Source organism: Cnephaeus nilssonii, assembly GCF_951640355.1.
Source record: "Cnephaeus nilssonii genome assembly, chromosome: 14".
In the NCBI taxonomy this organism is placed as follows: Eukaryota; Metazoa; Chordata; class Mammalia; order Chiroptera; family Vespertilionidae; genus Cnephaeus; species Cnephaeus nilssonii.
In genome coordinates, this window is record NC_137085.1 from 27,126,189 (window position 1) to 27,140,365 (window position 14,177).

General features: G+C 54.0%; 2 protein-coding genes across 2 annotated transcripts in view; both read right to left on the bottom strand.

The window, feature by feature from the left end:
* Positions 1-6,300, bottom strand: part of CCDC180 (coiled-coil domain containing 180) — a gene marked incomplete at its 3' end in the record, with an annotated part of 49,206 nt that extends 42,906 nt beyond the window's left edge. The window contains exons 1-3 of the mRNA XM_079790453.1: positions 6,220-6,300; positions 4,231-4,421; positions 3,078-3,166 (exon numbers count right to left, since the gene is read on the bottom strand). Coding sequence (XP_079646579.1) covers positions 3,078-3,166; positions 4,231-4,421; positions 6,220-6,288 — 349 coding nt within the window. The 5' untranslated portion in view covers positions 6,289-6,300. The remainder of the gene's footprint in view (positions 1-3,077; positions 3,167-4,230; positions 4,422-6,219) is intronic.
* Positions 6,301-12,039: 5,739 nt separating this feature from the next.
* LOC307110669 (stimulated by retinoic acid gene 6 protein-like) overlaps positions 12,040-14,177 on the bottom strand; it is a 34,102-nt gene continuing 31,964 nt past the window's right edge. The window contains exons 18-19 of the mRNA XM_079789935.1: positions 13,393-14,168; positions 12,040-12,123 (exon numbers count right to left, since the gene is read on the bottom strand). Of these exons, the coding sequence (XP_079646061.1) occupies positions 14,020-14,168 (149 nt within the window). The 3' untranslated portion in view covers positions 12,040-12,123; positions 13,393-14,019. The remainder of the gene's footprint in view (positions 12,124-13,392; positions 14,169-14,177) is intronic.

The window sequence follows — 14,177 nt, forward strand, 5'->3', positions numbered from 1 at the left end:
GGCAGCAAGGCACACAGTACCCTGGCTCAGGGGATGCAGCCTGAAACCATGCCAGCAGTGGTTTGAGGAAAAAGAGGGAAGAGGAGGTGATCCGTAAGTGCTACAGGAAACAAAGCCTCACATATGCAGTTAAATACTGACAGAAAGTTCCAAAATGGTATGTATAGAACGGGGCCCATTATGTCTTTTAAAAATTAGTTTTATAGAAGGAAATACATACAAAAGTAAGAATAACAACACTTACATGTACCAGCTATTGTTCTACCTCAATTACTTATTGGTCTTATTTTACAAGCGAGGACACTCGGGCTTGGAGTTAAAGAACAAAGGCAGTCAGTGGCTGAGCAGGGTCTGCCATCTCACTCTGCTCTGCTGTCCCCTGAACCTATGCGGAAGCTGAACATCACCTGGTTCATGGGGGTGGGCACTCTTGGGAGGAGAAGGGGTGCTATTGTAGAGGGGGAGTTTTTACTTATCTCCTTTCTCTGTTTTTCCATAGAGCAGGTATTACATTTATAATCATAAATAAAAAGACCCCTCCGCCCTGGCTGGTTTGGCTCAGTGGATAGAGTGTTAGCCTGTGGACTGAAGGGTCCCAGTTTCGATTCTGGTCAAGGGCACATGCCTGAGTTGCAGGCTTGATTCCCCAGTGGGGGATGTGATCAGTAATTCTCTCTCATCATTGAAGTTTCTATCTCTCTTTCCCTCTCCCTTCCTCTCTGAAATCAATAAAGATATATTAAAAGAAAGAAAGAAAAGAAAAAGACCCTTATTATTGAGATAAAGTCAATTAAGTATGTGGTATGAAGGAAGAAAATGTGGAGTGAGAAATTCTCTTGTGAAATCACAGTAAAGCCAGCATCATCCATTACCAACTGGTTTTCATTAGTAAATAGTGATAGTGCAGGAAGTCCCTTCCTCCTCCGCCAGCTCCCTGCACTGGGAGAAGGCTCAGGGGAGAAGGCCCAGGGGAGAAGGCCCAGGGGAGAAGGCCCAGGGGAGAAGGCCCAGGGGAGAAGGTTCAGGGGAGAAGGTTCAGGGGAGAAGGCCCAGGGGAGAAGGCCCAGAAGAGAAGGCCCAGGGGAGAAGGCCCAGGGGAGAAGGTTCAGGGGAGAAGGCCCAGGGGAGAAGGCCCAGGGGAGAAGGCTCAGGGGAGAAGGTTCAGGAAAGAAGGCCCAGGGGAGAAGGTTCAGGGGAGAAGGCCCAGGGGAGAAGATTCAGGGGAGAAGGTTCAGGGGAGAAGGCCCAGGGGAGAAGGCTCAGGGGAGAAGGTTCGGTGGAGAAGGTTCAGGGGAGAAGGCCCAGGGGAGAAGGTTCAGGGGAGAAGGTTCAGGGGAGAAGGCCCAGAGGAGAAGGTTCAGGGGAGAAGGTTCAGGGGAGAAGGCCCAGGGGAGAAGGTTCAGGGGAGAAGGCTCAGGGGAGAAGGCCCAGGGGAGAAGGTTCAGGGGAGAAGGTTCAGGGGATAAGGTTCAGGGGAGAAGGTTCAGGGGAGAAGGCCCAGGGGAGAAGGTTCAGGGGAGAAGGTTCAGGGGAGAAGGCCCAGAGGAGAAGGTTCAGGGGAGAAGGTTCAGGGGAGAAGGCCCAGGGGAGAAGGTTCAGGGGAGAAGGTTCAGGGGAGAAGGCCCAGGGGAGAAGGTTCAGGGGAGAAGGTTCAGGGGAGAAGGCCCAGGGGAGAAGGTTCAGGGGATAATGTTCAGGGGAGAAGGCCCAGGGGAGAAGGTTCAGGGGAGAAGGTTCAGGGGAGAAGGTTCAGGGGAGAAGGTTCAGGGGAGAAGGCCCAGAGGAGAAGGTTCAGGGGAGAAGGTTCAGGGGAGAAGGCCCAGGGGAGAAGGTTCAGGGGAGAAGGTTCAGGGGAGAAGGCCCAGGGGAGAAGGTTCAGGGGAGAAGGTTCAGGGGAGAAGGTTCAGGGGAGAAGGTTCAGGGGAGAAGGCCCAGGGGAGAAGATTCAGGGGAGAAGGTTCAGGGCAGAAGGCTCAGGGGAGAAGGCCCAGGGGAGAAGATTCAGGGGAGAAGGTTCAGGGCAGAAGGCTCAGGAGAGAAGGCCTAGGGGAGAAGGTTCAGGGGAGAAGGCCCAGGGGAGAAGGTTCAGGGGAGAAGGCTCAGGGGAGAAGGTTCAGGGGAGAAGGTTCAGGGGAGAAGGCCCAGGGGAGAAGGTTCAGGGGAGAAGGTTCAGGGGAGAAGGCCCAGGGGAAAAGGTTCAGGGGAGAAGGTTCAGGGGAGAAGGCCCAGAGGAGAAGGCCTAGGGGAGAAGGTTCAGGGGAGAAGGTTCAGGGGAGAAGGCCCAGGGGAGAAGGTTCAGGGGAGAAGGTTCAGGGGAGAAGGTTCAGGGGAGAAGGCCCAGGGGAGAAGGTTCAGGGGAGAAGGTTCAGGGGAGAAGGCCCAGGGGAGAAGGTTCAGGGGAGAAGGTTCAGGGAGAAGGTTCAGGGGAGAAGGTTCAGGGGAGAAGGCCCAGGGGAGAAGGTTCAGGGGAGAAGGTTCAGGGGAGAAGGCCCAGGGGAGAAGGTTCAGGGGAGAAGGTTCAGGGGAGATGGTTCAGGGGAGAAGGTTCAGGGGAGAAGGCCCAGGGGAGAAGGTTCAGGGGAGAAGGTTCAGGGGAGAAGGCTCAGGGGAGAAGGCCCAGGGGAGAAGGTTCAGGGGAGAAGGTTCAGGGGAGAAGGTTCAGGGGAGAAGGCCCAGGGGAGAAGGCCCAGGGGAGAAGGTTCAGGGGAGAAGGTTCAGGGGAGAAGGTTCAGGGGAGAAGGCCCAGGGGAGAAGGTTCAGGGGAGAAGGTTCAGGGGAGAAGGCCCAGGGGAGAAGGTTCAGGGGATAAGGTTCAGGGGAGAAGGCCCAGGGGAGAAGGTTCAGGGGAGAAGGTTCAGGGGAGAAGGCCCAGGGGAGAAGGTTCAGGGGAGAAGGTTCAGGGGAGAAGGTTCAGGGGAGAAGGTTCAGAGGAGAAGGGCCAGGGGAGAAGGCCCAGGGGAGAAGGCTCAGGGAGAAGCCTGAGTGGGAGCTCTACACAGTGTGAGCTGCAGGTGCTTCAACATTAAGCTCCTAGGAGGTCCCCAGGGGCTGCCCTCACTGGCTGATCGGAGGCTCACCGATGGTGTCCATGAGGCCCCGGACTTCCCGGGCAGCGATGGTGCTCTCACTCTCTTGAGCTTTTTTCTTCTCAGCTATTTTCTTTTCCCTGAGGAAGAAGCAGAAAGGAACAATAAAACCCCAACCCCCTCACCCTCAGGGCAGCTCTGGAGGAGGACTGACTTCAGGTCCCAGAGTCCCAGCCCTGAGAGGGTTATGACTTGCAGGGAACTTGAAGAGCCCAGCTTCTGCTACATTCTTCCAAGTTCCCCAAAGGAAGATGCAACCCTGGCTTACCTTACCTGTGTTCCCACTTAAGGAGTCCGAGCTCAGGGAGCTGAAATCCTCTGCTCAGGAATCTCAAGTTCAGCTTCTGAATTTGGAAGTTCAGAAGGAACCCCTGATCTCTCTGCTCCAAACCCATCGGCTCCCACCTCAGGAAATGGCACCTCAGCTGTCCATCCAGGAGCTCAGGCCAGAGACCTAGGACTCCTCAGATCCAATCCAGCACCTGGTCCTTAGGTTCTGCCTCCAAAATATACCTGACATGCCCTACTCTCCCTCTTGAGGTCCCACCAAGCTTAAATGGACTGCTGAGGCCTCCTGCCTGCCTCTTCTTGCAGCTCCCTAGATTCTGCATGTGGCACCCAGAAGGCCTTAATAATAAAAATCAGCTGCTCACTTCAGTAATGTCCAAAATACCGACTGTGGCATGCAAGCCTCTCCCAGCCTCTTCTTCCTCTCCCCAGGCCACTGACTTCTTCAGCCTTCGGCAGTGGACCGAGCCCATCCGTGGACAGAGCCTTGCCCATGCTTCCCTTCCCTCATCCTCTGGGCTCAGCTGAGGCCCCTCTCCAGAGAGCTTTCTGGACTTCTGTCCCACCACCATCCTCTGTGTCAGAGCCTTCCCACCTTTGGGGAGACCAGCTTATTTATTAACTGTAGAGGCCTCAAATTTCAGGAGGGTGGGATCCCCATGCCCAATGCCTTGGCCCTTGGCACTTAATCAATAATTTGGGGGGAGGGGGAAGAAAGGGAAAAGCAAACAGTCCTAAAAAGCAGGTGTTATTACCTCCCTACCTAGCACTCATCTTGTGTGAGCTCTTTTTGAGTTTTTGAAGGCTCTGATGCACCCCCAGTGTGTGGGCATGTGGCCTGGACGGCAGCACCTACCTGTAGAAAACAGGGTTTTCCGTGACCCAGTCATTGGGTAGGCTGTGCATCCACTTGTGCTGCCGAGGGGACAACATCTCCCCTTCAGGAATATCCACCTTCTTCATCAAGGGCTTGCTGGTGTTCTTCAGGACCATGGAACTCTCCCCATCTCGCTTCCTGGAGGTCACCAGGGAGTGGACCAGCTGCACCTGAATCCAAAGATCCAGTTGGGGGAGGGGTCAGAGCACAGACTTCCCAGCACCCTCAGGCTGACTGCGCAGGCTTAGGAGATCCAGTGGGAACCTGCCAGTAGGAAGGGGCTTTGCAGGAAGGCCTCCAACCCAGTAGGGCCTCCAACCCCAGGTAGGGCCTCCAACCCAGTAGGGCCTCCAACCCCAGGTAGGGCACACCTCATACAGAAGGGTTCTCCGCTCCCTATAACAGCCATTCAGCCACTTCCAGGAAGACATCTTTTAAGAAATTTTAATGAAGACCAAGACCAGCATTTTTATAATCACAAGGAATTGGAAAAAAGGAACTGTCCAATAGGGGATTGGTTGAAGGGACATTGTAGGTCCCTTCAATGGAATGTTAGGCATTTATTAAAAATGAGACTTAGGATTTTTTGTGACATATGATATGACATAGTATATGATATGATATGCTATGCTATAAAACATATCAGTTAAAAGATAAATTAAGCCTGCCCGGCATGGCTTAGTGGTTGAGCATCGACCTATGAACCAGGAGGTCACGGTTTGATTCCTGGTCAGGGCACATGCCGGGGTTGCAGGCTCGATCCCCAGTGTGGTGTGTGCAGGAGGCAGCCAATCAATGATTCTCATCATTGATGTTTCAATCTCTCCCTCTCCCTTCCTCTCTGAAATCAATAAAAATATATTTTAAAAGAGATAAATTATAACCTACTGATAGTGTATGATCTCAACATTTTAAATGCGTAGAAAAAAGACCAAACATTCTGGTGGGACAGGAGTCTCTGAAACGTACAGAACATATGCCAAACATTAAGAATGTTGTCCTGCTTCCAGGAGCAGGATCATGTGAATAAGGATCATTTGTTTCTTTGGTCTCTTTATCCTTTCATAATTTCCAAGCCTTCTATAGAGAACATTTTTTAGGGTTCAAAGTAGGAATACAAATCCCTTCTAAATAAGCAGTACATAACTCGAAAGGAAGTGTTCAAGTCTGCGTGTTTCTTTTAAGATTCGTTTTGTCTGTGCAGTTTTTTATAGATGACAAGGCAATTCCAATACCTATGTTACTTTAGTACATTACAGGCAGCCCTACATCAACTAGGCAGCCACTAAATGTCACGAAGTATATGAATACTGACATGGGAAAGGTCTGTGAAATACTGTTAACAGGGAAAAGCTGGTTTCAAAACACTAGTGTAAAATCAAACTCAGTTTTTATTATTTATTGACTTACTGATTTTGAAATTAAATATAATTTTATTGATTTCAGAGAGGGAGGGAGAGGAAGAAAAAGACAGAAATATCAATGGTGAGAGAGAATCATCGATTGGCTGCCTCCTGCACACCCCACACAGGGGATTGAGCCCCCAACCCGGGCATGTGCCCTGACCAGGAATCAAACTGTGACCTTCTCTGGTTCATAGGTCGACGCTCAACCACTGAGCCATGCCGGCCTGGGCTCAAACACAGTTTTTAAATAGAAAAATTAGAATTGTTTTTGTTCATAGAAAAAAGGGCATCCAATAAATGGTTAATTCTGACTATTTCTGAGTAATTTAAAGTTTTTAATTTAAATTTTCTTATTTTCAAGAATAGACACTTTAATTTTATATTCTTATACTTTAAGAACTAATAAGAATTATTTTTTAAATTAAAGCAATTTTCCAAGCCCTTATTTCATTAGATTACCAGGCAAGGAAGACTTCAGCGGGAGGGAAGTTTTGGAGGGAAGGAGAGGGAAGTGTGGGGAACAGAACAGTTTGAGGAGCAGAAAGAGGGGAGACAGGCCTACCTCAGCATCAAAGATCTGCTGGTAGACTTTCCCTCCGGGAACCTGGGTCGCCTTCCCCACCGAGGACATCTTGGCCGCTGGCTGGACCGTCCCTGCAGGAAAGCAGATGTCCAAGAATCACGATGGGGTTGGCTCTCATTAAGACCTGAGGTTGAGAGACAGAGCCTCCACCCCTCCCAAGGACAAGTTCTCTCCAGAGGACGTGACCCCACGGATGGGGCGGGACCCCACAGATGGGGCGGGACCCCACAGATGGGGCTGTCTGGGAGGAAGCAGGGGCCCCTCTCCAGCCTCAGCGTTTCTAAACCAAAAGAAGGGAGGGGGCAAAGAAGCAAAAAGACAAACCTCAGGCAAGAGCTGGACTCACAGAGAAGCCTGGCTCCCCAGTCGCAGGACCCAAATCCCTGAGGGACTTTGGGGTGAAGAAGAATAAATGTTTATTGTTTGATGCTCCACTCTCCCAAGCTCTTTTGGGAAAAGCCAACGTGTCCAAGGTGTCAGATGGGATGTCAACCCGACCTTGAACTCCCAACCTGGCGCTGAACTCGGTCTCCCCGAACGCCCCCTCCTCACCCCCAGCCCAACGCCCCCACCCCATTCCCCACCTCCCCACCCCCGCAGTGGACACAGGGAGGGGGAAGTTGAGAGGGGAGCAGCCTGACGCTAGGCTCCTACACGTGCTGAGAAGATCCGGCAGGCCCCGGTCCAGCCCCAGCCCACCCCCCTCCCAAGCCCACCGAGGGGGGTGCGCAGCCCTGGACATCCCACCCGAGCCCGGCCGGCCGAGTGGAGAGAGGTCGGAGCCCAGGGCGCGGCCTCACCCCAACTTCAGAAAGCACCCCCCAGGTCAGCCAGGGCCTGCGCTACCTCTTAAGGAAAAGGACGCACTTGGTCTCCAAGGCGACGCGGAGGGCGGGCGTCCCGCTGGCCCCGCCCTCACTCCCTTTCCTCGCGGGGAGGGGCTGCCCTTGTGATGTTCCTTGTGGAGCAGTGAAACTCTAGGTCAACCCCTATCACCTTGGCCGGTGTCTCCTCTGTGCAGGGGGTACCTCGGGGCTGTCGGGCGGGTCCAGAGCAGCACACTAAATGTTCTGGGAACTAGTGGGAGACAGGAAGTGCAAGCAGCGCCGAGTCCTTCATGATGGCCAAGATCTGTCCTGCCTTCTTCACCTTGCCTAAAACCAGCCTCTGCTTGGCTGCAAGTCAGAAGTGGAAGCATTTCTAAGCGAGAGCACCTTTCTCCATTTAGAAGAGGTTGAAAGGCTCAAAATTTAGGCCTCCGGGCTTGAATGGAGTTATAATAAAAAGGCTAATTTGACAATTCTTCGAGTTCATTCATCCAACCCAGCACTGCCACACGCCCCTCCTAAAGTACAGCTCTGACCCACCCACTCTCCGCTCACAAGGCCCTCACCCACAGCTCCTAGGTGACCTCAGAGGCCCCACCTCTGGTTCCGCTAACTCCTCACGCTGCCTGCATCTGCCCCTGCCCGTCCGCCTCTCCTCCTCTGCTGGCATCTGCCTGTCTCCACTCATCCCAAACCTGCCCGTACTTCCAGTCCACTGCCAGTGAGTGACAAGCACCCCCAACCTCCGAGCCTGGCCTCCCACCCCACCTTCCCCACCCCACCGCCTCTCCTCTCTCTGAGCGTGCTTGTACATTCCTTGCTGTCAACGGCAGTCAGAGCACCTGCTGAAGGTGCTTCCTGAAGGGCAGGTGTGCCTTGCTCACTTTACTCAACCTGGATTGCCCTCCGCAGGGACCTGTCCTCTGGAAGCCATGCCTCTGCTGCTCCTCCTGTCGTCACTGCATCTCCACGGGCCGGGCAACCTGCCTGCACCAGGCCGGGTCCTGCAGGGGAATCCCACTGGCCAGGAGGACAAATGGGCTGCCTGACTCGGGTCTAAATGGCTGGACCAGGGCAGACGTGTGTGCATTCTCTGACTCTCCCCTCTGTCCCTGTAGCAGTCACTGCTAATCAATTCCACCTGGGTGTCTAGTTGGCAATGATATATGCTCTAGGACAGTGGTTGGCAAACTGCGGCTTTCGAGCCACATGCGGCTCTTTGGCCCCTTGAGTGTGGCTCTTCCACAAAATACCACGGCCTGGGCGAGTCTATTTTGAAGAAGTGGTGTTAGAAGAAGTTTAAGTTAAAAAATTTGGCTCTCAAAAGAAATTTCAATCGTTGTACTGTTGATATTTGGCTCTGTTGACTAATGAGTTTGCCGACCACTGCAGGCCTAGATGGATTTTAAGAGTCTGGGGAACTGATGGATTCTTATTGGATCCTTTCTGAATAGAAATCAGAAGCTTCATGTAAAAGAGGAAACAAAGCAGGTATACTCTGTGCCCTGGCCATCCCTGACCCTGTCAGTCAGAGAGGGCACCTCTGGAGTCCCCTTCCTGAGTGGATCAAGAAAGCTGTGCAGGGGAACGTTCTGAGGAGGTGAAGCCTTTGGCATGACCTCGGGCCCAGCCTGGGGGGCAGAGACCCCAGTGGGGCTCAACCAGGCTCTGAGACACCCCACCCCTTTCCATCGTGGCTCAGCCGGGCTGGGGGCTTAGCTACACACGGAGAGCCCAGAGGAGAGGACTGGTTAGTGTGGGGCTGGGCGGGGTAAGGCAGCGGGGACAGGGCCTCTGACTCCGCACCTGAAAGAAGGGTGCCGATCCCGTGGGCAGGGTGGTGGTGAGGTTCGGGGAGGAAAGGAATGTGCAGGCTTTGGGCCCCACTCTGCCTGGGGGTGTAAGGGGAGAGCGATGACCACAGTAAGGTGACAGAGTCCTCAGGAAACCCTGTGAGGGAGGTGAAGTCTCACTTTCCAGATGAGGAAATAGGCTCAAGGTCAGACCACAGGCCCAAGGCCGCACAGGGTGAGTGTTCAAGCTGGGATTGGGCTAGAATCGGAGCAACCTGGCGCATGGAGTAGCACTGGTACCAACTGACTTGGGTCAGGTGTCCAGGGCCCAAGATTAGGGGTTCTGGTGGGAAATGGGGTGGAGTATGGCCTCAGTGACCCTGTCCTGGACCCTGGCAGGAGCAGCCCACCAAGCTATCCTGGAGATTATCCCTAGAGAGCCCAGAAGAGGAGCAGCTGGGGCAGGGGAGTGTGCCTGTGGGGGAGGGGCTCCAGGGCCAGAGGAGAGGGGATCCTCCCTCCCAGCTGGAGGCCTTAAAAGGGGGCCTCCCTCTCGAAGCCCTGCCTCCTGTTGCCACAGGGTCTGAACCCTCCCTCAGAAGTGACGGGTAGGAGGGGGCCTAGAGAGCTGGGTGCAGGGTGGATTTGGGGATAGGGCGGGACCTGGGACCACAGATCCTGTGATTTGCCAAAAGCAGGCCCTGGGTGGTGATGAGGAGCAATCTGGTGTTCTTGGAGGGCGAGGGAGGGGAGTGGGGGGAGGCTGCTCCCCATGGGAACCCTGGGGTGGCCAGGAGCTGAGGGTGAGGAGTTTTCAGGGGAGGGTATCGGGGCAGCACCTGAAAGTTGGGGCTCATCCCCATTCCCACCCCAGTGGCCCAGGGTGTCATCCTATTCCTTGGCACGTTCCTTACTGACCTGGTGACGCTGGACACTGTGATGGAGGATTAGCTGGAGGTTAGTCTGGGGCAGGAGAGCGGGCACCAGGGTCCTGAGACTTGATAGGAGAGAGCGCCCCCTCCCTCCCCTGTACTGGAGAGCCTCTCAGCGGCCTGTGTGAGCTGGGGCGTCATGCCCATCTTGAGGACAGATGAACGGAGGCTCCCCACAGACACCCACCCCAGTTCCCCAGGCTGGTGAAGCAGCAGAGCTGCCTGAACGCAAAGGTGCAGGAGGCTTTGTCCCAGATGGACTCAGCCTCTCCCTCAGGCGGTGCCCACGGTGGAGAGAGATGTCAGGTTCCTCCAAGTCGGGCGGCACAGAAGTTGCCGAGTTGTCCCTTCCTGTCTGCGGCCTCAGTTCCCCCGCCTGTCATCAGAAAGACTTGGGCTAGAAGAGCCTCAGCTCCCACGTTCCCCCAACTTTGGAGCCCAGAGTCCGGCCTAGGTCCCAGACCTGCTTTCTGTGTGTGCCCTGCCCCCTTGAGGGCTCCTGTGGTACTACAACATGAGAAAGAGTGACGATGGGGGACTAGTTAGGGACTCGCTAGGAGGCTCTTTCTGATGGACTTTGGCTGTTTGCCTCCCAAGGGAATCAGATCGACCTCCAGAAAAAGAGTAAGGGAAGGAGCTGTGGCACTCACTGCGGGGGAGGGAAGTGGAACTCCCCCTGGGCAGGACACTCCTTGCTCCATCCCCTGCCTCTCACATTTATTGGGAGAGTTTGATAACAGAGAAGTAGGGGCTGGTATCAAGGACAACTTGCTGGAAGAGGGGCTCTTCACACCCATCCCTGAGAACAGTTAGGACCTGGATGGAATTGGAGGGAAGGAGAGTTCCCATGTGTGCAGAGGCCCAGGACTGGCTCCCTGCCTCACTCCTCACTCCTAAGGCCCCTGCAGCATCCCCCAACATGCCCTATCGACAGCCTGTCCTTCCCTCGGTCCCCGAATACCAAGTAATGAGAGAGATCTGCTGCTGCAGGGGACTGCAAATCATGACAAGCCTGAGCCTGAGGAGCGAACGGGGGCCTGGTTCCAGGACATGGAGCAGCTCAGCAGAATGAGAGGTAAGGCTGGGCAGGAGTTAGATGAGGGCAGGAACAGACTCTCCCTGGTGGCCATGGCTCCCTTATCAGCTCCAGACCTTGTTGCAAGGCCATCCTGGGGCACCTGGACTCCAGCTACTGGGCAGACACTGGGAGGATCACCTGAGGTGTGGCTCCTGGTAGGTTTACAGGTACTGCTCTGTCCTGTAGCTACCACCTGTCCTGCCAGCTGGAGCCCCAGTCCTAATCAGCCGATGGAACACTCAATCTCAGAGGAACTGGCCACCAGTGAGCTCAGGGGTGAGTGTCCAGGCTGACAGTTGCTGAATCCCAAGGGCTCCGTAAAGCTTTGGGCCAAATGTGGTCTTGAGGAGTCAGATCCCAGATAATGACCAATCCTGTGCCTGAGGTGGGCCACCTCCACTTTCTAGGACTCAGTTTTCTCCTCTGTGAAATGGGTGATGCTAAATGATCACTCACATGGCAGGGACAAATGGGGTACTGACTGAGCAAGCACTCAGCACAGTGCCTGAATCAGAATGGGTGGTGAAAGGGACAGGGTGGTGAAGGTGGGCCATGAGCCTGGGGGATGGCCCCCAAGGTAATCCCTCTCTTCTATCCAGCCGGAAAAGAACACCCAATTCACAGTCCTAGAGGGTTCTCCTCCTTGCTGGGAGGTGTTGCCATCTCGCCCTCTTGTGGACATTCTGAGAACAGCACCCTGGTAAGGGAGCCTTCTAGGTGTAGCAATAGGGTTTTCTTCTCAGACTGGCAGAATTCCTTCCTAGAGTGCTGTTCTCAACATTATTAAAACCCACTTTCTTTTACAGCTGAGAGCTGAGGCTTAGTTCTTTGGCTTACTGTGCTAATTTAAATTAGATTCAGATCCTCACATTCCTCCTTTAAAGTATCTCGCAGGGCCATTAGCGTATTGTATATAGGAGAAGGGAGAAGGGCCAGCCCCTTCCCTGGCTATGAAGGCCCCCTTCCTCAGAAAACACATTCATTTCATTATCGTGAACAAGGAGCAGCCACAGCCCCTCAGAACTCCTGGGATTCAGAGGTTGAAATTCTTTACAGGCATAGCAACAACCACTGAAACTTGGGCATCTTTAAAAATAACACTTGCCTGGACTACGTCCTGTCTCAGGACAGCGGCTTCTTTTCTACAATGTTGAAGGAAGAGGGGACACTTCTTCGTCTCTTGCTCAGGTTTCTCTTGGCCAAATATTAGGAACTTGTGGCTTTCTAGTTCCGCCTCTGGAATTGCATCAGCACTAAGTAGGGAAAGAAATGTGAAGAGGTTGAACACTGCGTGTGGAAGGGACAAGGCCAGAGGAAGATAATTTGCAATGAACTAAGGGCAGGCAGGACTTTTCCCCCTGAGTCCCCAAGGGCCCAATGATCAGCCTTTATCTAGATTTGAATCCCCGGGGATCCTCGTCCACGATCTCTGAATTCCTTTTCCTGCTTGTTTCCGGGGAGAGATGTGTAATGCACCTTGTCAGACGACAGCAGGGCCTCATTCCATAAGCATGTAGCTACCTCTGAACTAAGATGTCCGGCCTCCCTGCACATCTTAGAAATCCCCTAGGGGCTCCAGCCTCTCTCTCGGGGACATCGTGGCCGAGACCTGGCTGGGACCTGATGGATGAGCTCTGCTTTGCCGGGACAAGGGTCCATGTAAGCCCTCACACTCTCCCTCACTCGTCAAGGTGACTTCTGGGGACAAGCCTACCAACAGGCCTAGAGCAACTAGCGCTGGTGGGTGCAGATCCTGAGGAGAGTCAGTAGTAATCTGCAAGGCAACTGCCTCAGGGGAGGCCACGGCGGCCCTTTCTTCACGGAGCTGCGCTTTGTGAGGCGGGCAGACGTTAATCAGATCACCACCAAATACAACGTGACAGATATTTATTGAGAGTTGAGGGTATATCAGGCACTAGCTTAGGAGTGTTTGTATTAACTCACTTTATCCCCCAAATAATTTTGGGTGTTGTAGGTATTAGCCCTTTTCTATGTGAGAGAAGAGAGGCACAGAAAGGCAGTGTAATTTAGCCAATGCCACACAACTCAGAAGTGATGGAGTGGGGTTCCCAGCAGCCCGAGTGCCCGTTTTCCCAGTTTCTAAAAGCAGAATGACAAAGCTCGGGTGTGGGGATTAAGTTAAGAGATAAGTCCTAGCAACAGGACTGGGTTCACAGTGGGTGCTCAGTAATGATTCCTGGAGCTCAATGGCTCTGGGAGGTGGACAGGGACCTCCCTCACCCTGTTGGGAGTCCTCCTGGCACTTGCACTGTGAATGGTCAGACTGTACAGACCCCAGGCCACCAGAGACCTCATGCCTGGGTGTGAAGGATCTGGGTAAGTCCTCCCTCTGCACAAAGAGGAATGTCCAGGCTTCCAGCGTGGCATCTGGGCCTCCTTGAATGGTCTAAGAGTCCCCCACGCCCTGCACTGTAGGCACCAGAGGGCTCACCCTCCTCAAACGCACCTGCTCCCACGTCTTTGCTCTTATCATCCCCCACCTAGAATGCCTGCACACCCACCTCTGCCTCCTCAGGCAGGTGGCTTTCCCAGGGATCCCTCTTGCCAGAGAGAACTTGTACATCTTTGTGACCCACGCCCAGTCGTCCCGGCTGGGAGAGCTCAGTGTGTGCCTGCTCCCCCTACCAGATGGGAGGCTGGACCACGGATTTCCTTCTCTCTCACCACGGTAAGGCCTGGAAAGGAGGAAGCAATGAGGAACCTGTTGAATTAAGGTCGTACTTTCTCCCAGCGAAAAACTATCAGACGGTTAAACTATCCAGACACAGAAATGTTACCACCTTCTTCCGTGACACAAAGTTCTGCCCTGTGGTCACACTAAGTGCGTCTCAATATGGAACTGCCCAAGGCTGTCTCCCAACCATGGGCAGTTGAAATGATGACTGGACAAAGTTTGTTCAACAGAGTTTCTCTTTAGTTCTTGATCTTTTTACTAGAGGAGTGAATTAGACCTGAGACTTCATTGTTCAGCCCAGATGATATCCTGAGGGGCCAGTGCCATGCGCTATCTATGTGGACAGTGGCTAGGCGTCCCATCGCTCTCGGGGCAGCTGCTGGGTAGCCAGGGCCTTGTCTCAGCAGCAGTCGCAGTCATCCTGGCGTGGCGAGGAGCGGTGGCGGAGGCCACGTCAGCTCTCTGAGCCCGTCAGCAGGATCTGGGTAAACTCCTGGGAGCCGTGACCTGGTTTTGACTTTCTGAGCATGACCAGCCTGGGGTTGTTGATCAGGGTCTGCAGCAGGCGCCACCTTGTCCTGGGCCTCGCTGAGGTGCGGGGACCTAGGATAG